Source organism: Leuresthes tenuis, unplaced genomic scaffold, assembly GCF_036924035.1.
Source record: "Leuresthes tenuis unplaced genomic scaffold, fLeuTen1.0.hap1 SCAF_13, whole genome shotgun sequence".
Taxonomy (NCBI): domain Eukaryota; kingdom Metazoa; phylum Chordata; class Actinopteri; order Atheriniformes; family Atherinopsidae; genus Leuresthes; species Leuresthes tenuis.
Window position 1 is genome coordinate 15,441,135 of NW_027325367.1, and position 24,783 is coordinate 15,465,917.

At 40.0% G+C, this 24,783-nt stretch overlaps 2 protein-coding genes across 2 annotated transcripts; one reads left to right on the forward strand and one right to left on the reverse strand.

The window, feature by feature from the left end:
• Positions 1-10,732: 10,732 nt before the first annotated feature.
• stx7l (syntaxin 7-like) lies at positions 10,733-18,114 on the reverse strand. The gene is made up of 10 exons (XM_072362253.1): positions 18,028-18,114; positions 16,132-16,224; positions 15,917-15,986; positions 14,953-15,043; positions 14,718-14,855; positions 13,117-13,157; positions 12,923-13,013; positions 12,730-12,802; positions 12,566-12,648; positions 10,733-12,301 (listed from the first exon to the last, which is right to left on the reverse strand). Exons 2-10 carry the CDS (start codon positions 16,214-16,216, stop codon positions 12,206-12,208), a joined length of 768 nt encoding a protein of 255 aa, XP_072218354.1. The 5' UTR covers positions 16,217-16,224; positions 18,028-18,114; the 3' UTR covers positions 10,733-12,205.
• Positions 18,115-20,683: 2,569 nt separating this feature from the next.
• Positions 20,684-24,042, forward strand: LOC140267042 (protein LEG1 homolog). Its single transcript, XM_072362205.1, has 8 exons — positions 20,684-21,085; positions 21,303-21,389; positions 21,466-21,539; positions 21,630-21,734; positions 22,028-22,146; positions 23,255-23,396; positions 23,485-23,581; positions 23,680-24,042. The coding sequence occupies exons 1-8, from the start codon at positions 20,788-20,790 to the stop codon at positions 23,829-23,831; spliced, it is 1,074 nt and encodes a 357-aa protein (XP_072218306.1). The 5' UTR covers positions 20,684-20,787; the 3' UTR covers positions 23,832-24,042.
• The last annotated feature ends 741 nt before the right edge of the window (positions 24,043-24,783 follow it).

Below are 24,783 nucleotides of genomic sequence, written 5' to 3' on the forward strand. Positions count from 1 at the left end.
CTAAGCTACTTTAGAATGTTTGTGCAATAGCTTTTGACCACTTGATTAAAAATATCGTTTGATGCCGAAGCGGCTGTGTCCTAGCGAGGGGCAGTTCAGACTGGTCTGAGCAGAGCAATACGTTGCGGCATGAAGGAAGAACTCTTATAAAAAGGAGCACACCAAGCTGTTTACCTGTAGCACGAAGACACAGTCACACCAATGAGGCTCACCATCCATGCAGTCTGGAACTTGGAACTTTTAAGAATATGTCTATAATGAGGAGTTTCACTCTGGACAACAGATGGAATTCACATATATTGATTGAAATGTGGTTCAACTGTTTTAGCCAATGTCAGCATGGCTCTAGTGATGGCAACATCAACTAAATGCAATGTTTTGTCTCAACAGCTGTTGACTTATTGCCATTTACCAGGGTGACATGTACTATCCGCCGTTCTCATTCTTTTGGTTACGTTGTCATGTCCAAACAACAATCTGTTCCTAAACATTTACATATAGTGATTTAGCTGACATTTTCTAACCATAGTAACCAAAGTGAAACAATGTTCAGGCTGCAGTACGTTTTGAAACCCTGGCAAAAACATCAAGTGCTAAATATATTGAAATGACAGAGTTAAAGGAGAATAGATGGGCTGTTAGAAGTGTCGCTAGAGGTGTTCTTGGAAGAAATGGTTCCTTGGAACCACAAATGAGAGCAGTGTGGATCGACACTGCCTTGTGTTTAGGGATGACAGTACCAGATGACATTCCTGAGAGGAACACAGTGGCCATAAGCCAATATGACTGATTTAGATAACTTGGTGCAGACCCTCCAAGCATAAGTGGCTTGAATTTGATTTGAGTGGTTATGGGCAGGCAGATTAGTTCAATAAGATCAAATGCCGAACCTTTGCTGTTTTTGATTAAAAAAAACAAAAACCTCACCCTTACCAGTCATTGTGTTCACAAAAAAAGCTTGTAACTGACTTTCAGTTTGGATCACTCCTGCAGTGGTGGCATGTGATTTGTTGAATTTACAAGGTTGTGGTTATTTTATGTATTTTTGTTAGATTTGGTTATCCAACTTTGTGCAAATACGTAAGTAGTAAAGTATGCATCTTAACGACTTTGGTGATACCTTCACTATTTATCCAGCAAAATTTCAGTTGGTAGAGTACAGCATATATAAAACTGCTTATTCATTTGTTGCCAAGGCTTTCCTTTCCCTGAATGCTGTTTTCTCCTTCATGTCTGTCATTACAGAAATTATCTAATTCCAATATGTGCTGGCCTTAAGTTCAGACAAGCAGGCCGATGAGACCCAGGTTGGCCAAGAAAAATGTAGGTGAATGTGACCTGCTCCCCTCTCCTCTAGGTTATACCATAGAGATGCCCTTGAGCAATTTTCTGAACATCCAAATTGCTCTGGTGGAGCTGCCCACAAGACCAACAGGAGAAGACTGTGGTTTCACTGGGCAGCTGCCAGTTATAAATGTGTGTTGACCTGTGTGTTTGTATTTGAGGAGTAGGGTGTTGATAAAAGAGAGCATGTGTTCTTGGCAAATATCCCCGAGATAAATTAAAGCAAAAAGCAAAAGCCTATGCTGAGATCAAAAAAAAAAAGAAAATGTTTGATGTGGTGACAGATTTATGCCTCTGAGGGTCGGATTGAACCGGTGTGAACAGGAACATGGGAACAGATTTAGATGAAGTTTAAGTAGATCACCTGTGGAGTTGTGCCACATTGGTTGAATTGAACCATTGCTTAAAGTCAGAGAGAAAAAACTAAAATAAGAAATAAGAGTAAGATAGAAGATGATTCTTACGAACAAATACAAGTTAGTTCTATGCATTCTATCATTCAATATAAAAAACAGTATTTCTTTTATGTGCCAGATGGTTTGTTACATGGAACCATTTGGAAAATTAAAAGACACTTTCAAAAACACCTGTAATCTGACTTGAAGAGCCATTTGTCACACTTCATCACAAGTTAAGTATCAATATACAGATCACTGGGGAGTCACCAGCAAAACCAGTTTGTAAAATCATTCAAACGTTTGCAGAAGCCGTTGGGGTGCAAATATAAAACATCCTTTCAATGTGTGAAAGCCCTCAGTGTAATTTTCCCCACCTCTTTCAATTAAGAAATACTTTGTAGTACATTATCTGGAACCAGGACATAACTTGTAGCTTTAGGTCATGAAGGTTGTGAGGCTGTCCTTCCCACAGATTACTTCAGATGCTGGCTGCAGTTTGGTGAGTTTTGCCCTTGACAGACCAATGCTTTAGCAAAAGTAGTTTTATTTGATGTCTCGTCTTTTTCTCCTCTTTCCTCTCCTAATTCCTGAATAATCTGACTGCATCTCACTTACACACAGGATGAATTCCATCTCAACTAATCTAATGTCCTGATCTCAAAATCAATTTCACCTCATTTGACCTCCTTACATAAAATTTTGTCTCATTCTGTATAGTCTCATTTATCTCACCCATTTCATCTTCATTTCATCTCATCCGTGTAGTTATTTAAACTCATTTACCTTCAGTTTTTGTCATTATGTTTCATCTCAACATCACCTATTCAGCATGGCTCACTGAACCTCACCTTGTGACATAACTTATCAGGTTACATAACAGATGTCAAGTTTTGACTGCATTTAATAAAGTTGATCCGATCACGTCAGTAAATCAATTTTCACTGGATTTCCCTAGAAACTTTAAATTTGATCTCACTTGGCTCACAAACCAGCTGTAATTAAATCGTGATTGAATTACGTCTTGGCAGTTGGAGGTAAATGTCAGGCGTGAAAGTGGAAACAAACAGTCTGAGAAGCCCTGATGAGGAAACATGATGAACGTGTCATAACACTGCAAATTCACCCGGGGCTTCCCTTCTTCAAGCTTTCTCTCACGTGATCCCTCTATCTACTCTACCCGCCTTCCTCTCCCTGTCATTCACTCATCCTCTTCCTGTTGCTGTTCACATAGCTGGTGTGTTTGTGACGGCAAGCTGTGTTTGCTGACCATGTTTCACCCGACCACCAATATTCCACCCATCAACCCCTCTTAACATTTGACCTCAACAGCCCCACCTACTTACACAAACATACCCCTACACTCTTCACACCTCTTGGACTGAATGCTTTGTCCAACTCTGACGTCAAACTTTTTTTTTTTTTGTTAGGGCAGCAAATCAACAGTAATAATTAACACGTAGTTCAGGACAAGGACCTGTAAATAATACCGTAGGACTGCAATACTGCTCATATGAAGTTGTCTGGAAATTCAGCTACATTGAGATAACTGGAAATCTTTCTTTATATAGAGTATGAGTAAAGTTTCAGTGAATAATAAATCTGCTTCTTCTGGTTTGCCTAAAAAGCCAAATAATTTGAGTGCACATAGCTATGTGCATAGAAGGACAACAAACAGAAAATGTTGTGGATTTGGTTTTCTTATTGCTTAAAATTATATATTTTGGATAGAGGAGTGCTAAGGGTACTGGTCTGGTATGTTTTTCTTGCTTCATCTAGATTCCCTAACTGTGGTTCAACAGGAACTTCTTACCCAGAGCCAAATTCCTCCAATCCCACCAAGACAAAAACCCTCAATTTATTATCCACCATCGCAAAAACCAAGAGCCAAATACCTACCATCGTACTGATCCAGACTCTAATTCCTATGGTTGTCCACTGTGGAGTTCAGTCCTACTGCTGCATAACAATAATAAGAGCTTTAGTTTGGCATGACCTTGCTACTACTACTGCCTTAATGTGTATCTGTGTTTGTGTGTATGTGTGTGTGGTCTGACCAGTAACCACATCCACGCAGCACAACAACAAGGCCACCTAGGAGACACACATCCATTCCTCAATTACTTCCCTGCTTCCCTCTCCCTTCCATCCATCTTTCTTCATTCCCACCATCGGTGATGCGGCTGGAGGTTATGACGTCTGTTAGTTTGTCTTCCAGCATTTTTTTCTTCTGGTTACCTTCCTCTGTACAAACAGTCTCCTGCATATATAGTAGGTGATTTGAGCTGAGCAAACCAGGATGGTATTTAAATTGTTCGCACAAGATGGAAAACAAAGTTTAATGGGGAGGTTGATGAAAGCCTCCTTTCCTGTTCCTTTGTTGCAAATGAATAAATCAATGCATTGTAGGGCTTTCTGCAGGATAGGTGACATTCAGGAACCCCTACACATGTTTACCTCATACTGATAAGAAAATACTTTTAAAGTCAGAATTTAAACCCAAATCTAATAGTTTATCAGTAACAAATTACTGTTGAAGATTAGAAACAAATAAGACTTGTAGGAGAACTGAGATTGCAATAAGAAAAGTACTTTTTTTCCAAATTTAAACTTGGAGGGGTTGTTTTTTTTGTATGACAATGTAAGGTATCTATGTCATGCAGAGATATAGAATGAACAGACCTGTGAGACCCAAAAGCAGAAATGAAAAGAGTGCAACATCTTATTTTGAACTGTCCGGAGCTATAAGTAACCCAAAAGCTGCAAAAAAAAAATGCAGAAGCATCCTTCTGCTCATGCTCATTGTAGGCCAGAGTGCATCTTGGGCATAAAGAAACAGTGGCGTGACGTACACAAGACTGAACACGATAGAGCAGTATTACATTGATAAACGAGGTCACTGAAGTTCTACTGTCATTAACATTAGACTATAAACCACATTTTAGACTATAACATGTAACATTAGCTAACAAGAGGGGTACATTCTGGATGGGTCACCAATCCACTGCAGGGCCAACACAGAGACAAATGACCATGTCCTCTCACACTCACTCCGTCAGTCAATTTAGAATCACCAAATACTTAACATGCATGTTTTTGGGCAAATCACATAATTTCTGGTTATTGAAAGTATGCAGTTTTTTTTCAAATCAAGCTCCCAGTGCCAACTACCAGCATATTTGGTAACCCACTGCATGCTTAGATATAGGAGGGTGTAAGAGTAAAAAAAAAACCTGTATTCAACAGCTTGATGTCGGGCATTTATTTGTTTTCAGTCCAAGGAGGTATGAACAGTTTGGCACAGGTGCACTCGGGGTTTCTTCAGTGTGAGCTTAGAATTTTGACATAGAAATGACAGGTGAGTGCAGCCGTTTCTTCTCAGTGTGGAACATCCTGTCACTTACCTGAGAGCTACTTCCTTTTCAGAAAAACATCAATATTTACAGGAATACAGAGGAGCCTCTAACTCTACCATACCCCCCCCCACCAAACCTGCAAGCACATTTTTCTGTTCTGGTTCCAGATGTCATCCCATCAGCACCAGCTGTACCTCATCTTTATTTATGACTTTTTTCACTTAATATTCGTACACCGCCGATAGGACATTTTCACAGCAAACATTGCGTTTCTCCAGCTGGACTCCAAAGTAAAGTTTACATTCCTGGGCTGCAGGGAGGAATGCCACTCTCTGCTGCTCCAGCACCCCACCCCACCTCTGAGGATTACAAGTGGATAGAGGCCAGGATACTCAGTGACAGGTAAGTTTGACAAATGATGTCAATAAGACAGACTTTATCTAACCCAGACTTAAGTAATAGAACTTCTGACCAAGTGTGCATTGATCTGATTTGCAGATTTGATTCACTTTAATTGCTTTAAGTATACTAATTGTGTTGATACTAAAATAATAACTTTGAGGTACTTTTTGAACCATAGAAATTGTGGCCCCGAAAGGTTTGAAACTGACACTAGTATTAAGTTTATTCTAAATTCTGGTTAATGACTTTCTGTTGACAAATGCTCATCAGCAACAGGGTTTTGGCTCCAACTTTGTGACGATGCCAAGTTTTGCAGGCAGCCAAAGTTATGAAAACCAATTTTTTCAGTGACAAACAGAATCAGGATCTGGCAGTAGATGGTATGACCCTCTGGGACCAGCTGTCAGCATCACTGAGTCAGTTCGACAACACAAGATAGACAGACAGAATGCATTGAGACAGGCTGAATCCACAACAGCAGCAATTCCAAGATGAGTTCAAACAACTTACTTGCCTTCATGTGTCATGTGCAGTACTTTGAACTGCACATGACAAATTCATATTTGATATGTTCCACACCACAAAAGAATATGTCAGTTAAACTTTGTGACCTTTGAAAATACAATCTTGGTAAACATTAATCTAGGGTTAAGGAAGGTTATGGTGTGTGAGGGCATTCACAGCCATTGATGTAGCACTGCAGATATATACAGTAATGGAAAGGAGAAGGAAATGAAAGAAGAGGAGAAGTAAAGAATAGATGGGGGAGGCCAGAGAAGAATTTTGTGCTTGCTGTGACTACAGAGGTGCTTGAACCTGAGCAACTTTTAAATCTAAGCTGAGGATCAGAGGTGAAATAATCTCATTGAAGGAGAGATGAAAGCCCAGACTGATTGTGCTAATACTGATGCAATTTAGAGAAGCTTGATCAGAATCCTGATCATATATAAATCAATGGGTGTATTGCTCTATTAAGAGGGCTAAATGCATGAGTGTGGTATCATGCGGAAGAGGTGTTGAATGTGTACTTTGTAGCTGCTAGAGGCAGATCTTTTAAAACTATTTTTTTTGCACATTAATATAGCCATAGTGTTTGTTCGCTGATCCACAATCTCCCACACTTTCATAAATCCATTGTCATGCTGTCTGGCCTTGTGTAATACAATATTTCACTGTTACATTTGTGCAATAAACCACAAAAAGTGCAATATTTGACATAACATCACGGTTCTGGGGAACAAATGTTCTTACCAGCACAACATCTGCATCAACTTTCCAACTGCTCTTATCTATATAATCACATATAAATATTTTTCTTTGTAATTATGTTGCATAAGTTGAAATGTTGTCTAGTGCATGTGCATGTGTGCAAGCAGATAAACAGAGAGACACTGTCCTCTAGTGGCAACAAATCGTTGTTTTTTTTTGTTGTTTTTTTTATTGAAACAAAATTTAACATTTACACTTGCACACAGAAAGTAACCCATCAAATGTCATTAAGTTATTATTAGAGTTAGTTTGAAATTATCAACTTTCATTACAAAAATCTGCATTAAAGACATGGGGGTGGAGTTTCGATGGTATGCCAACCGATCCAAAGCCTTTTGAAGTTTCAGGGACTAAAATCTGTAAATCTTGGTTTGTGCAACTTCACTTTGATATGTATTTGCCACTCATCTGTAGTCATCATCTTGTGAATCACCCTTGCTATTCATCCTCATCCTAATCCTTTTCCTTATCAGAACTGATTTCTGGCTAAATTACCTTAATGTAACAACTTGCCACTGTAGGACACTGTAGTTCTGCAGTGTTTATGTGTTCAAGGTATGTGACTGCAGACTGGTGATTAGTTGGAGACATACTTACATCTAATCCATTTTAAGGCATCTAACAGGCCTGAGTTTTTTTTTACAGAGCAAACTTCTAAGTAAATCTAATGAACAGAGATGAGATTTTAGGAGTTTAATCAATGTCAGTAGAGAAACTTTAAAGATTTGTGAATTTATCTATTTTAACACAGCAATAGATAATGCTACAGGGCTGTATTCATTAAAGTATGTAATGTCTTACTCTTTGTTTCCGTATAAAATGGAAGCAAATATAAAAAGTGTCACCTTCTATAAAAAAATCATGTTTATAGAAGAAATTCTTTCGGTCTCCGAATGGAAAGGAAAACTAGTAGCTACTTGTCATTTCCTCTGTCTTTTGTCTAATGACGCACCTACAAACCTGACGTCAGCAAGATCACAGTTTGCCCAGACAAATTATTTCTCCAATTCATCACAACAAATTTCTTCAGACTTCAGTGAAATCTTTCAAACAGTTACGTGAGATGGTGAAGTCCAGTTGTGTAGTCATTTGTGATTTTCCACGTCATCTTACAAAAAAAACTATTGTAACCACCCAAACACACAGGAGACGTTGTCCGTCTTAACGTCCAGCTTCTATTCCTGCGATTTGCCATTTAGCCTTTTCACTAAATGAATCAGGAAGATAAACACTGATGAAAATAATATGATAACATCGCTGTAATCCACTATAAGCCCATCCCAAAACCACTCAGAACTTTCCACATCCTCCACTGCTGTGAGATTTTGGTGAGGAGGGAAAATCCTGCTCAGCTCTTTGCAACAACCTGCAACTTTCTGTGTGTTTAACCAGCCCCAAAATATTCCCTGTCCTACTGACGCCCAGTTCAACCCATCCTGTGCCAGGCTGAAGAATTCACAACCCTGGATCCAAATCCTCCTCATCTCTCATTCTGCCAAGGAAACTTTTTCCCTCTGCGTCACAGCAGTCTGTTACTTCCACAGCACAGTCCAACCCCAACACTGTCTTTTCTGACATATATGAGCTAACTCTTGTCTGTTCCCTGACCTTATCCTCTCAGGAATATTACTTCCTTTATACCATATAATAAACAAGGAGAGGACATAATGTGCAATGTGGATTTGAACTCTTTGCAGACTTCAAAGTCATTCCAGTAAAAAACTTTCCTGAGGCATACTACAGGGACCTCATATTGGTCCTCTTTTATTTAAAATGGCATTGTGTCTGGCTCAGCCCCAACTAATAATAATGCTTTCACTCAGTTAACTTGTCTTCAGACCAGTGGAAAATGCTGAGTTAATGGTGTTAACGAGAAACAGGAACAAACTCTTGCACAACAAGCAGATGAATTGATGGTTTTCCTGCTTTTAAAAGTAAATGCTTGACAGCTCTAGTTGATGTATTGAGCTGCCATTCTCTTCTGTGCCACAAAGTCCAGACAGATAAATATTAGCCCTTTTCCTAGAATGCCCTAATGATAACCTTCACTGACCCCTACTGACAAACCTGAATTTGTACTTAAGGGCAAGACAAGATGGTGTGGGGTAGGAAGAACAATAACAACTTATTTCCCCTAAACATTTTCACAGTTAACATATTAGACTTGGCTTTTGAAATTAAATTGAAAGTCAGTCTATCCAGTAGCAACCTGACATTTTGTCAAGGCAAACCTGTTTCAATAAGAGCAATCAGAAATCCTCAACATAATACCACCTGTGCTTTCCCCATCTACAGCAATAAGGTTCAGACACCATTATTTCTCTCTGTCGTGTTAGTTTCTATCCAAAGCTGAGTATTTTTTTGTAACCACTGCGAAAGAAGTCATGAGATGGATTTCTTTTGTTTTTCCTTTTTTAAATATTTGGGCAGGAAAATATGTATATCCTCATAGGAGCAGCACATTTGGATATGCTGAAACAAATTACAGAGTGAAAAACACAGGGTTTGTTTTTCTTACAGTAAGATCAGATCAGTAAGAGTCCAGCCTGTCACACTATAGGACGTCTGGAGTAGGTGTGTGTGTATCATGTATGGTGACCAATTGTCCAGGTCACAGGGTTCCTCTCGTCCAGCAATCGTCCACATTTAATCTGTAGCAGGCATCATCTGCTATGCATTGACTGTATGTCTATGGTCTCTTAAGGGAAGGCCGTACAAGCATGTCTTGTGGCCAAGATCAGACCTTCAAAATAATGATAGGCTCTCTTTCTGTGCTGTATTTCTTTCTCTTTTGGCCAATTCAGCTATTGTATTAAAGGCTACTTCCTCTGTGTGTTCCTGGGTGTCCTGTCTTTTTAGGAATTCCAATAATAGAAGTCGTATTTATCATTTGATTTTGAAAAAAAGATCAATAATCCAATACATTTATCACACTTTCAAATAAATCCATTTTGAATGTGTCCTCCACACATTTATTTGGTGGTGTCATCCTGCTAAGATCTGAAGAGCTCTCTGAGGTCTTCAGAAAAAGGCTGGAAGCTTCCGTGTGTGGAAAGCTTTAAAAACCACTATAATAAATAAAACATTTCCACTGCTATGAAAGATCATCAGCAATTGTGGTGCAGATTTATTCATGCAAATTAAACTAAGTATAGACTGTGTGATGCCAAGAGATGTCTCTTAGCACCTCAAAGTTTTATCACAAGAACTGCAAGCAGCTGTCGGTTCGTGTGTGCAAAAAGAGGCTGCATAGATCTGACCTGAATGGCAGGAAAAAGGTTCTGGCTGTAAAAAAAAAAAAAAATTTGAAATAAAAAGTATTAGGAAGAATAGTGAAAAACATCAGGCTAACTGTTACCAAAGTTACAAAACATCCAGAACAACGTCAGTCTAAATAGGTCAAATTACGTTCTTATGCCAAAGGTGTTCTTACTTTTCCAACAGAGCAATATTTCCATTGTTTACTGATTGTTACCTAGCAACCCACCAGCTGCCTCAATATAATTTCCCCAATATTATATATCAATGTTGTGATTATGCAATGACATCACCTTAACTGAAAGAAGTGTTGTGTTAATTTAGGAAAGAAATCTTAAGCACAGTAACTTCTCATGTCAATATACTGACTTCGAGGCTCAAATACTCTATTATACCTCCTATATTTCCATGGTTTCAAAAATGTAAAACTGCTACATGTTCAAACACATGTAGCGGCTATGAGGGGACGGGCAGTTACACCACTGTCTAGCCAAGAGAGCCAAGTCAGAGCCCCGTCCGACCCAATATTGTCGAGCAACTTTTCACTTTTTAGCATCTCTCACATATAGGATTAGGTTTAGATATTGAAAAAAAAAATGATATGATTAAGGTTAGGGATAAAGACACATGGCTGCTTCGGTGAGAAATACACGGTTAAAGGTTGGGATCAAATCTTCTGAAGGCTTCCATATGCATGACAACACGCAGTGAAAAACTGTGGCTTTATTGTGACTCTTGTGTTTTGGACATGTGGACAAACATTTCTCTCGTGACACAGCTCCACAATATACATACATCAAACATTTTGCATATGATAAAAAGAACTCTTCTCACTTTAGATCCAGTCATTTATTCAGCAAATAGTAGGCAGTTGAATTTCCATATTAAAAACAAACATAAGATCAGAGTTGTTCATAGCTGCGGCAATGCTAGTTTTAGTGTTTGCCTTGACGATTTGGAGGGCTTTGGTTTAAGTTCTGGATTGTTACTGCTAGTAATAAGTAGCTTGTTAGTGACACAACAAAAAAAAAAAAAATCTACTCTCAACAAATTAAACATGCAAAACTTTCACTTCGACTAGAGTTATTAGACCTTTTCTGAGCTCCAATGACAGGCGCCACCGTCAACCTGTCTTATCAAACAACAGCGTGCTCAGGGATCTCGCACGTACCACAGCTCAAAACAAACCAGAAAACAGAATTCTAAGAATAACTTGACCCTTGGCTCCACTCACAACTGTACATTGTTGTATTTACATTCTTTGTGTGGCAGGCAATTTTTTAAAGAAACGTTTCCCTCGGCAAGTTGGGGAGAAATGCAACACTGACTTCAAGAATAAAACAAGTCTCCCCCCTGGTTGTTTGGAATGACTGGCTGCTCAAGGAGTGCAATCTAATGTCTCAACCACAGGATTTAAGACGGGTATGTGGGAATATTACAAAACAACAACAAATCAGCGTATACATTTATGAGTGTAAATAAAGTCGATGGCAATTTCTGATAACTTAAAATACAAGAGATAAAAGATTAAAAAGGGCATTGGTCTCTTCAGGTACAGCATTCTAATAAGCTGCATGTGGTCTTCGGACACTGTGCTATGAACCAGGGCAAGCTTTTATTCATTTGTTGTTCATTTGACAAGACATGTAGCTTTCGATACTACTCTCGATTCGGGACCGGCTGCAGCGCCGCCTCTAACCTTCATCCAACTACTTGCTGCTTCATTTCACCTGGACACATCGTCTGTAATGTGTAATATTTAACATTTGGGATCAATGGACAGACTCCGGACTTTGTTGGGGAAACAGTTGCTCAATGACACAAGTGAACGCAGCAATACTCCAGTTGTGTTTACTCCTTAAGGCAAACAGGTAAAGCAATAAAATCGTTCTTCTTAAATTACAAAAAAAAAAAAAGGATTAGACACAAAAAAATCTGAGGCCAATCAAAACAAAAAAAAAAGGTACCAGCGCTGGATTTGCTTCACAGTAAAGGAGTGTACAGTCCCATCAGTGAGGGCGACCTTACAAATATCATCGAATCAAAGAGAGACAGAGACACTCATCGACACACATCATGAGGAGGGGTGACAGAAGAAGACGATGGAGGGGAACAGGGTTCGTGTTCTATGTGTCGTCCGGGCCGATGTCCGAACCAGAGAGGAGGCGGTGGAGAGAGGCCTCAATTTTTAACAGCGCCCCAGATGATAAGTCCTATTACAACAGCAGCTATGGCCAAAACTATCATCAGAATGCACATCTTCTTCCGGGAGCTCCGCTGAGGGGAAAAAAAAAAAAAAGGGACAAAGTTATTCAAGCAGGACATGAAAAAAGACATATAACAATGAAAGGAATGTGGGATTTTTTTTTTTTTTTTTTTTTTTTTAACTCAGGCTCGGTGGCATTTACAAGTAACTCACACTCATAGCATGACTCAGCTTCTTCTTTTATTTTCACCCTTATTCAGGGTTCAATCATCTTCTCCACCAACTTTTGAATCCCTCTCAATTACATCTGCCTGTCCTGTCACATCGTGCTTTACCTGGTAGTCTGCAGCACGTGCCAGCTGCTGCGTGGCATTCTGGACATTGACATCTGCGTTCTCCACATTGGCTTCTATACTGTCTGCAGAACGCACACAAATGATTGTAAATTACAGTGTAAATTTCAGATGGTGTGCCACTTGTGAAGGTGACCGACACTCACCTATCATGTCTCCCTGCTCATGAACCATCATGCCCAGGTCCTTGAAGATGTCATTTATGTCTGTGATGTCAGCCTGAATCAAAGATCATAAAGAGAGACGGTTCATTGAGGTGTCACTCGTGTTTGTGACTTAATTCAGAGCTGATGAGTGGTGCTCGAGTCCAAAGTGTTGACATTTGACTACGATTTATACCTCCAGCTGCCTGATGCCCGACTCTCTCTCCTGGATCAGCCTCAGGTCTTCTTCAGTGATGACCTCAGCTTGAGCTTGCACCTGGGAGTAACTGCAGAAACACACGCAGTAAAAAAATCAGCTTAATCACAGTTTGCATAATAATGATCATCACGAGAAAAGAAAGGTTGATAACGATCAGTCAGTGGACTTACCTCGGAGGCGCATTTCCAAAGCTGTCATCAGGCTGACCTCCCTGTTAAAGAGAACTCACATTTAAGCACTTGATTGAGCTAATTTGACCACAGACGCCACGATTTTCCTCAGTCTACATAAGGCAATACGTCCAGGGTGCTAAAATACATGTTGTACTTCATTAAATATAACAACTCAGTATTAGCAAAAGGGTCTATTGTGAAAATGTAAGCTTGGTTAGGTCGAACAAATACATCAAGAAATGTTCACTTGAAACCATTCGAAGCAGTAAATTACTGTTCTTGCTTTTTCGAAGGAACAGATACTTTTCTGTGGGGTGAGATAAGCTTTGAGGGAAAAGAGTTGCCAAGCAAGCAGGTTCTCTCAGAGGAATCTGCCTCCTAAACAGCGCCAATTAAGAGGCACTGCGTGAGGCACAGTAATGGGAGAGCTTCTCGTGGATGCAAACTTAACAGAGGAATCAAAGAGAGGCCAAGATATTTCATTCTGAAACATGGCAGCATAAGCTGCTATAAAAATGAGACCCGTGTGCATTTCCACATCTCCTGGGAAAAACAACCAGAATGCACAATGGATAGATACTGTATCCAAGAGAAGACAGGCCAGAGCTCAGAGACATTTAGGAATGCATGTTTGGGGAGATGCCAGAAGGCTTTTCAGAAGTTTACGGGAGCCTAACATTGTGCTTTATTTGGAAATCGAGGACACGTTTAGATGAGGCTTCTGCAGATATTTCTTGTCCTCCGCTTTTCCAGTTCCCTCAAATTCTCACACTCAACATCATGTTGAGATATGCCAAGTTCTCAGCTAACAGCTCTCTGGGAATCATCTTATTGTTGCAAAATGACCATTTTATGCCTGTCAGACCACGTTATCTTTGACAGTTTTCATAACTGCAACCACAGCTAATCATGTGCCTTTGTAACATGCTCTGGAGTGGTGTTGTGGTTAACACTTTCACCTCAAAGGTTCTCGGTTTGAATTTTGGCTTCTTCCCACAATCCAAAAACACACGTTTAGATTATTTGGTGATGCTAAATTGACCGCTGGAGTAAGAGTGAGTCTTGAGAGTGAGCGGTTATTCGTCTTGTTCGTCTCTGCGATGGACTGGCGACCCGGCCAGTGTGTACCCAACTTTTCGCCCCATGGCAGATGGGAAAGGCTCGAATAGAACTACCTGATCGAGGCAGAAAAAGACCAGCAGCCAATGCATTTTGCAAAGTAAAATTGCTGTTCTTTCTGTCTGTGGAGTCTGGAGGCTTTGCATAACTCTCAAATGAAAAAACAGCTTTAGTTAACCCTTCGGAAAGGGTAGTTTCATGGCAAAATGGACTGATGACAATAGCGTATATTTCAAAATGATGTCGATATTTTTAGTGGCTAAAGCACCCGCTGCCAACCATGGTTGCAACATTACAATAATGTAAAAATTTAGCAGATTACAGACTGTATAAACTGTTTCATTGATTATGTTACACCATCTAATTTATCTGAAGTGAGATAAAAGCTCATTCTGTAATCTTAAAACGCTCGGCATCGATCTAAATCAATCAATTTGACTTGTGGACAGACAAATGGTTTGGGAAATGCGGTTACTTACAGACACCCTGGAGCTGGCTCTGACTCTGGCTACAAACTCCCTCTCTTTGTCGGCTGCCTGCCTCTGTGTCCTCTGGAAGCTGTTCAGTGCAGCGGAGAAGTCATTCAGCAGACGCTCTTTCTGCAGCTTCCTCTGCCGCTAAAGCACACACACAAAGAAATATAGAGATGTAGGGCAAGATGTGGCATCTAATGTGAATAAAGCTGCAGCTGAGGAAGAATTAAGGGCTCGGTACCTGATCAGGGCCAATGGGAAGTGAACTGAACGCCTTCATGAGTCTGTCGGTGTCCTTTGCCAAGTGGTTACCCTGCTGCTGTTTCTGTTGACTGGTGATCAAATACAAATATTTCATTTCATCAGAGAAAGTGTTACTTAGATATCTCTGAAAGGATAGCACAGAGAGTCAGACATCGTGGAACCCGAGAAAAAAATGGAAAATTGCAAAAATATTGAAAATTTTTCAATTCAAAAGGTTTTACATATCAAGACGTAAAAAAAAAATAACAAGGTGTAACAAGCCTAAATGATCACTCCTTCACCGCCGTGCCTGACAATTGGTATAAAGTGTTTGTGCTCGTATGCTGTGTTGACGCTGTACTTAACGGCCACACGTCCCTACTTTGGTCTTGTTGGTCCAAAGAACATTGCTGGAGACGTCGTGTGGTTTGTTCAGATGCAACTTTGCAAACCTAAGCTGTGCTATCGTGTTCTCTTTAGAGAGAAGAGGCTTTTCTCCTGCAAGCCAAAACAAACAATCCAAACAAGCCACACTTGTTTGGTCTTTTTCAAACTGTACTGTCATAAACTTTAACATTTGTGATGCTAACTGAGGCCTGTAGAGTCTGAGAGTCCTTGGCATCGTGTTGAAACACTGATCTGAATATTCCAGACCAACATACTGCCAAAAACTCTTCTTTTATAACCTGTTTAGAATCAGTTAAGTATATTTAATCAGCAGCACTGGACTGTTACTTACCCTCTTAACGCTTATGGAAGCAGTAAAGAACTTAGCTTTTGACACACTGCTTCTGTGTGTTTGTCCAATATTTCTTAAATTAATAATAACAGGTGTAATATATCACACGTATAGGTCATCTGGGGATGTATTTTATTCCTATTATCACGTCTTTTTTTATGTACAACCTTAGAACTATCGGTTATAATAGATACACAATTCAAAGTAACCCTTCATAACTTACAGTGTCTGTCTTAGCTGGCTGCTGTCCTGCTCTGTTCCCAGCAGAGACACTGCCCTTTGCAACTCAGAGGCTGAGAAAGAAGTGAGAAAAACACTGTTTATTTGTACTGAATGATCTCTCTGCCATGAATCAGATGCTGTAGTGACTAAAGTGGGTGTGAAATGAACATTAGGGCTGGCGATGATGACTTTCTCATATAAATATGTGAGTCTTACTCAGCAGTGTGATCCTCTGGATGTTGGAACTGATGTTCTGAACCAAAACATTGGGCTCCTCTGGATTCCCAGCCTGGTAGGCCATGATGAGAGCTGGGAGGACACACAACAACACAATGTCAGTTTATTCACGAGTCACACTGTGATCTAATTTCCACAGTTAGTGCGGTTAGCTCGCTGCTCTCATGACTGGCATGTGAAAATACCTTTTGCTATCCAGGCTCAAACCATCTGTTTGGGTGTTTTGTCCATATGTCGCCGGTTTGCAGAAAAATAAATGTCTCATTGGAACTTCAGGTCTATGCTATGCTCCCGTTTGTGGCTGCTTTATCACAAGCTAGAACTCAAGATACAAGTGAGACGCATGCGCTCAGTTATGTGCACAAATAGCATTCTGTTTGCAGCATATTACGCCTACCAGCCCAAACATTAAAACCAAACAGTAGAAATGAACAACACTGTTGCAGAACACTGCTCAATGACGCAGTGTTCTGCTGGGAAACTTTGGGTCCAAGCAGTCATGTCAAAGTTACTTTGACACGTACCACCCAAGTACACAAGAACACCCTAAACATGATGACAGCTCTCCATTATAGTAGGGGGGGGGTCTTTCCCAGCAGGACAACAAGACCCCCTGCACTGCCAAAACAGCCACATAAATAACTTAAGCCACATAAAAAATTATGTGGACGTTCCAATGGAACAAAAGGGGTCAAAGCTGCTTTGGTGCCATGCAAGGAAGCTCCACAATGTGAGGTGAGAGGTTTTAATGCTGTGGCTTACTGGCGTGTCTTTGCCATAACCCTCTTGATCTTGTGGTGAGACATCACTCATGGCCTCATCAAGTCTGTCTGGAGTTTTATTCCCACAACAGGCAGCAAAGCCTTCTGTTCCAGCTCATACAAAAGCTGACGGATGAGGATATTCGAGTCAAGTTCGTCCATGCTCTTTGTGTAACCCAACAGGGGACATCAGCATGTTTCATCGGGTACATATGACTTTATTTGAAAATACGTATGCACACATGACGTGTTTAAGCTGGAAAATAAACTTTTAAAAGTCATTGAAAACTAGTTAAGAGTGGACACCCAGAAATGTCTGAAAAGGCCAGAGAGGTGGATTACAAAGTGACAGATGAATTATTTTTAAAAAGTAACCATATCAGATGGCATGCAGCGCTGCTTAACATCTTAGCATTTGAAAAATCAACTGAAAACATGACTGCAAGGTCAGTGAGAAAATACAGAGAAAGAGCACGTGTTGACAGTGTTAACTTGTGTTTAATTTCTTAATGGAGCGTTTGTTTTGCGCTCCTGCCCTGCCCGAGGTGGAGCAGGGTTGGGTCAGGAATGATCACCGCAAGCCAGTCACGCAGACTTCCTGTGACTGAAGAGGACTGAAACTGGTGCCTGTATGCAAATTAACATGTTCTAAAATGACACTTTCACATTAGGGGGGTACGTTTATGGCATTTACTTTGAACAAAAGCAGCGTTTTACCTTTGTCTGCGTTCTGTTTTGTCACTTGGTGTTTTTTTTTTTATGTCTCCTTGCCAAGAGAGAAAAATGCGGAAATCACAGGAGCACTTTAATGACAGCGTATGATAATCGTATCTAATGCGTTGTTACCCACTCGTGAGCTGGTTACATTCGGGGTTGAAGCTTTTCTTAAGCGAATCTCTCAGTGTTTACTCAAACACGAAGCGGGTACAAAAGTCGTGAGGCTACAATCAAAGTCGCATATGTTTACCTCTCGTTTTCCGGCGTATAAGTTCTATTATCTGCTACAAAGTGTGACACCAGTATCTTCGAATAGCGTTTCTCTGTTCTAACGTGTATGTCACTGTCATTCCTGCGAAAAATGTTCGGCTCGGTTGTGGAAAAGTTTTGACTTTACCTTTCTTGGGACTTGCAGCGGCGGTATGTTTCCTGATTTCCAGCCACTCCCCTGTCACATGACGCGTGCTGCACTCAGAGCAGCGTCATTGGTACGACGCACAACGTGACAAGCGGTTGCAGGAAGCAGCAAAAATAGCCACATTTTTTAAAGAAATGATAATTTATTTATCTGTAGACTCTTTATCTGTAGACTCTTATGTAAGTAATGGAATCCTGTTTTCAAAAAAAAAGAAAGAAAGAAAGAAAGAAACGGGGACACTGTGTAAATGTAAATAAATAGCAGAAATGAAATATGTATCATGTTGAAACGGTGAGGTTTTTATTGTGTTTCTTTTATGTCCTAATTTTGAGTCTGAAGCCAGCGACACATTTAAAGAAATTGGGTCAACAAAGTACTAGGAGAAAAAGGCTGTTGAACTACTACTAATTGACAACTTGTTAATGTGATTGAGTGTTAAGAAGGATATGATTCACCCTCTTGAAACAAAGCATGTTTACATGACACACACACACACAAAAAATATATAGTTACATAGATAAGATAAGATAGTCCTTTACTAGTCCTACATTGGGGAAATCCACAGTGGCAAGGATGGTAAGATAGAAAAAAATGTGAATGTACAGAGATTGTGTTGTAATGGTGATAGAAAAATGAAAAAAATAAGATACCATATTCAATATGGAACAAATCCCTTTAGCATCCAGAGTATATACAAACCTGTAATCTGTTGTCTACTGAGAACAGTGCTGGTTGCATAGTCTAACAGCAGCAGGGAGAAACGACCTGCGATATCACTCCTTCAGACACTTTGGATGTTTCAGTCTGCTGCTGAAGGAGCTGCCCAGTGCTTTGGTGGTATCCTGTAGGGGTGTGGGACAGGTTGTCCATCAGAGATGATAGCTTGGCCATCATTCTCCTCTCTCCCACCACCTTAACTGAGTTAAGGGGGCATCCCAGCACCAGGCTGGTTTTTCTAATCAGTCTTTCCAGCCTCTTCCTGTCCGCTGCCGAGATGCCACAGGCCCAGCAGACCACTCCAAAAAAAGATGGCTGATGCCACTACGGAGTCAGAATGTCTTAAGGAGTGCCCCCTGCACCCCATATTACCTCAGTCCTGTATATATATCTACATATAGACATATATATTGTGTCAGCCGAAACTGGACTTTTAAACTCCATGTAAACATGTAGGCCTGACCAAAATCGTTCAAGCTTCTCAAGATCGATTGACATGGCCAGATAATACGGTTGGCTTTCTAATCACTCCTGCTCGTACACGCTCAACTAGACTCAGATGGGCCAAGGCGTTCTCCACATGCTCTAAAGTTCCATCTTTTTGTAAAAACAATTAAATGTATGTGTATATCAATTCAGCCGAATTCCCAGTAAAGCTGCTTTCATTCACGTTTGTTCTGTTCCTTTTTGTCAGATGACTATTGTGACTGAATATTACATCTATTGTTAATAATTATTGTGCAAATAAAGTTTTAGATGCATGGTGTGTGCACTGCGTACAATGCTTTTCTAGATGTGATGCATTCCTATAGTTTAAAATAATTACGCCTACTCTGGTACTTAAGGTGAGCTCCATCTCAACTAGCAATAGTTTTAAGTACTTTCATTTGAATGCATTTTTGCAATATAACTGCTGCTTCTTCCTGAGAAAAGGATCTAAATTGGATTTGCATTCTTGCATTCTTGTGTCAATGCACACAATTATGTAAGCACTACATCATCAATATCCTTTGATCCTCTGTATTTCTCAGTAAGATATTACTCCCGATAGGGTAATTGAAGCTGATAAAAAGTGTAGTGAGACTTAACTTTGGGAGAACTCGGACCTCTTTCTTCAAATAACCGTAGTTATATGACCCCATGTACAACTTCAATATAATCAGATGGTGTTTTGCAACAGTCATGTGCAGGACATTTGTACTTTGATGGAAGTGCTAATAGTCTAAAATTCCTTTAGAAAACACAAGATGAGGATACTTGATGTTATTTAACATTTGCTGCCATGTGAAAAGCTCAGCCAGACGCAGAGTGTGAGTACATCAAAGTTCACAAAGTTTAACTAAACATTTACTGTTGCACATGTGACTCCAATAAACTTTGACCTTCTATCCAGTTTTTTTTTATCATTATTACACACACAGTCATTTTAGGCTAATGTTCACTGTATAGCTTAAGAAAAGAGTCAATTTGCCTGTTGTAAATCTACAGATTCTATTGACAACGGCGTGTGACGATTAAACTGACATTGAACATTGGCAAATATGAGTTTCCAAGTTCAAAATAATGGTTTAATGTTTGCGTTATCTTTGTCTAGTGGGACTAAAAAAATCGTGGGACTAAAGAAATCTTTTTCAGTAGGCTCCTAGCTGGGTTTCTGCCAGTTCTCTTCTTAAACTATCAGTCTGCAGTTCATTGGTTATTTTGCAAGTGTGTCTTTAAAAGGCTCAAGAACACATGATATTGTCAAAAGAATGGCCAGTTGTACTTTGTTCTATTCTCTGCCCAACTTTTTGGACACTATTCAGCCCTATGTACATAGATGATCTTATCTTTCTGTCAGTGAAGGTCCATCGAACCAGTTGTCACATGGCTACTGACGATAACGTGTGTGGGGGCTTTCTTGTGTTGATGAACATGTTAGTGTAAACAGTAAGAGTACATAAGCCCCGTGTCTCAAACAGCTCTCAGTCCTGAGAGCATACTCTTGACTCGATCGTTTCCCGTAGTCCCAAGACCGCAGTCATGTTACGTCCGGCAGGCTTCGGCCTCATCCTGGCATGTGTAGTGTCTCTAAGCAGCGCAGCTGTTATTTTAGAAAACGGCATGCCTATCCTTTGGGCACAAACAGCTAGCCAACCGACTGAGCTGCCGTCACAAAATGGAATTTTGACTCCTGATCCCTGGCATTTTCTTAACCGTATGAGTTTGTACCGACTGCTGATAGCTGCGTCAGATCCCTTCATGGGATCCATGGGAACAGGCCCTACAGAAAGTCCATTGTGGGGGCTGCCACTGCAGCTTGGATGGATGCTAACTTCAGGTATTATTGTTCTTATTATTTTTTCTCAATAGTAATGCTTCCCTAAAAAAGCTATAAAAACAAACAAGAAAAAAAACAAACAAGAAAAAAAAAAAAAGTTTTGATGAGTCCCTGAGCCACTCAAACACAATCATTCTTTGCAGACCAAATCTTTTTTTAACTTCATGGTTACTTAATGGCATAGCATTGAAAAGCTGATGATTTGTTATTTCTGCAGGGCGACTCGCTGACCCAACCGGTGCAACAACCTGTGGTCTGCAAACAGGAGATCCTATGTGCATTTCAACTCAGAGCTGGTGGGCCTGTAAGTAGGACAAACTAACAATTAATACAAACTAGCACAAATAGAGATCCCTGACCACCTCTTTGTGTCTTTCAAGGTGTGAACTACTTCACCTCTGCACTTCCCTTCCTGTCTGCTGCACAACAGGGCTTATTTGGACCAGATGTTCAGGTGCAAGTGATGTTTTTATGTCATTGCACAAAAATTTGGTCACAATTTTGATACCAGTGAAGACTATAGCGATGGTTTTCACACCACCAGGTCCAGCTGCAGGTGCCTGCAGGTGTAGAGGACTACTGTACTACCTATGCTGACTGTTCAACTCGCTACCCTGATGCCATGTCCAAGTGGGATGCCTTTTTCCAGGTATAAAAAAAAAAAACCACTGAAAGTGGTTTACACATGCTGAAAATAATTCAAATACCAAAGTTTGAGAGGTGCGCTGCGCAGATGTTCTGTCAACTTGTCATGAGGGCCAGCTCACCTTAGCATACAATGTAGTCTTTTCAGGGAAAGACCTGTTGTGCAGTCTGAAACTGGGGTATACTGGCTTCTGCCGCTTCCGTATTTTTCTGTCTTGTCTGCTTCCTTCACCTTTAAGAGCCTGTTATACTAAACTGCTGAAATATGATTTTAATTATCTATGTGCGTCCTTAAAGGCTCTCAAGGTTTCCAGTGAGTCTGTACTGCCTGACAATGAGAAGAAAGACTCTCTCCTTGGCGTCTACTGGGCAGCTCAAATGGCTTCAACTTATGCATCTGCAGCATGCAACGCCAGGTAACTGTCTGTAGTCATATGAACTGAAAAAGTATCTATCTGTCTGTCTGTAGCAGCTATATTTTGCACAACTTCTGTTACTGTAGACTGCAGTTTGTGCTTGTTCCATCAAACATTGTTTAAAAGTTAGCTATCAACAGTGGGAATTATTTTGTGCACATGTAAACCTTCTAACTTGCATGGATAAGTTTTGCCTGAAAACAACATTTGTTTAGCCACCCAGTGGAGTGAAGCTGCTGCCTGTGGTGAGTTTGGTTAGCATAACAACCAGGAAAAGGGAAACAGCTACCATGGCATTATCTAAGGACAAAAAAAGAAAACAAAAGTTCCATTCTGTTATATCACATGTCATCACATTAGCTGCAATAGCTCATGTCATACTTCGTTAAGCAAATACAGACCTTGGGAGCTTGTTTTTCCAGTTCCAATGATTTGTTTTATAGAGCTGGGGGAACTTAGGAATGGCTCCTTCTCATGGTCGTGGCTTAATGTTTCCAGCATGGGTGGTGCAGTGGGTGGTGCCACAGAGGCACTGGCCCCTACTGAATCTGATTTGTCCCTGAAGTCCCCCTGCTCAGTACCCAGTGGTTTTACTCTGGTGCTTCACTTGCTGCAACTATAATGATGTTGTTTTTATATAAGACAAGAAAAAATGTTTTTAAATCTCAGACTGTATCCAAAAACGAAAAAAAAAAATGAATGAATGGTGTAAAGGAATATAAACCTTCCTAAAAAAAGAATTGGTCACAGATGTAAGACTTATACTTTTCCATTAAACAGTTAGTGGAGCGCTATTTGCCAAATGATGTGTTTACTGTTAAAACAGATGTGCGGTTGCCCCCCTGCCAAAAGGCTCTGATTGGTTTCTTGCTTTCATTGGATGCTAAACTCTACACCCCCAAGTGCAGGACAGGTCATCAACATTAATTTTTTGGACATTTCAAACCTTCAAGTACCATTAAAAATACCCACAAAATGCCTTTTCTTGGCTCGAATAGTATTTCATTAAACTTTTATACACAATCGTAGGGGGTGAAAAAGACAAAGTGGATTTCCAACCAATTTCTTTAAAGGTTCTTATTTTCACCTCTCGTGATCTCTCCTTTAGGCAGAGCCACTATTCCTCTGAGGAGGTGTCATTCGTGAACAACTGGTTGAACTCAGCCGAGTATGTATCTGCAGCTCATTTCCAGGCCAACTTGGAAAAATCTACGCTGTTCCTGACCCCTCTGCCAAGTCGAATTTTACGGGTACATACATTTTCATCTGTGCATTTATTTACCTATAACATTTTTTAACTTGTACCTACAAATAGCTATTGTCTGCACTGTCCTTTAGGAGGGTGATGTGCCACCTAACGTTGCTGATCTAAATCAGGAAGAGAACCACTCATTGTATATCTTCTCCTGGATGAGAAACATAAATACTATGCTCGGTAAGAAACACACACACACAAAGATTTGATTTATCTTTTTCGTTTTTAATTAGAATTTGTTTGCTTTTAAGTAAGATCATTATCATGTCGTCTACCAGGTGGGACATTGGTGCGTCTGTGGAAGAGCGCCATGTGCTCGGTGGCCACAAGAGAGAAAGGGAGAGAGTTGTTGGAGCAACTGTTACTGAATCCCGGCTTTGCTACTAGTACTTTCCTGTCCATCATCACTGGAATGACCACAAGCTGCTGAGACGAACACAAACAGAAAAAGAATGGGAAAGACAAAGAGGCCGCAACCCCTTCAATACTTTCTTACCTGGACAGTGATTTCTCTTTTTAATCAGTTTAAGTGAGAGTTGTCCTTCCCCAAAAGCTGTTGACTAACAGGCAGTTTCAGATTACAGTATGATCCTTATGTTCCATAAATTTTTGTGTCCCAATAAAGATTCAACAAACCCTGACTTCTACCATCATGATTCAGTTCTTTTTCTATTTTAAAGATATGTGGCACTCCTACAAGGAGACAGGGAAATCAGTCTTTACACACAAACTAAGGGCTAACATTAACTTTCTTTATTGGCTCTACCTCAACAGAAACACCAGACTGAAATGTGTGTTACATATTGATGTATCAGCAACAGAAATCCAATTTTATGACCTGTAATGTTTCTTAATACTCATAGAACATTATGTACATTGCACAAAGAATATCAATCTGATTTCAATAATAATCATATCACACAGGAGCGTGTTCAAACTGCAGTTTTTTTCTAGAATTAAGGATCTGAATACTTCTATCGCTGGCAGATGGCTTTAAAGTTTAGTATAGCTAAGAAGTGATGTCACCACAACTCTCCACTGCAAAATTTTACAAATATCTTAAATGGAATCTATTTGTCATGACTGTAAAGGTGGTCAGTCTACTCACTTGAACGTTAAATTGAGAACCACCAAGAGATCTACTCCAGTCCAATAGTGCTCCCTTGTGGTGATCCTATATCATAAAAATGGTATCATGTAACTTTTCCAGGTAAGAAGGTAAAGGTATTTTTGATGTAGTGATAGGCACTATTTCTCTGGATGTGATTTCAGTTTTTTCAGTTTATGTCCATAGAACTTTTGTTTCATAGTATTAGATTTCTCTGTAGGGACACCTTTAAAGAGAGTATTCCTAAAGACAAGAAACAAGTGGACTAATAAAC

Bases quoted from the DNA above. Each gene is read 5' to 3' on its own strand.
- stx7l (XM_072362253.1), bottom strand. From the start codon at position 16,216: ATGGCCTACCAGGCTGGGAATCCAGAGGAGCCCAATGTTTTGGTTCAG. The intron at 15,044-15,916 runs GTAAGTTATGAA...TTTGATCACCAG, and splicing joins AGCCAGCTAAGACAGACACT to TCAACAGAAACAGCAGCAGG. The intron at 14,856-14,952 runs GTACCGAGCCCT...TGTGTGCTTTAG, and splicing joins TTCCCATTGGCCCTGATCAG to CGGCAGAGGAAGCTGCAGAA.
- LOC140267042 (XM_072362205.1), top strand. From the start codon at position 20,788: ATGTTACGTCCGGCAGGCTTCGGCCTCATCCTGGCATGTGTAGTGTCT. The intron at 21,390-21,465 runs GTAAGTAGGACA...GTGTCTTTCAAG, and splicing joins AACTCAGAGCTGGTGGGCCT to GTGTGAACTACTTCACCTCT. The intron at 21,735-22,027 runs GTATAAAAAAAA...GCGTCCTTAAAG, and splicing joins AGTGGGATGCCTTTTTCCAG to GCTCTCAAGGTTTCCAGTGA.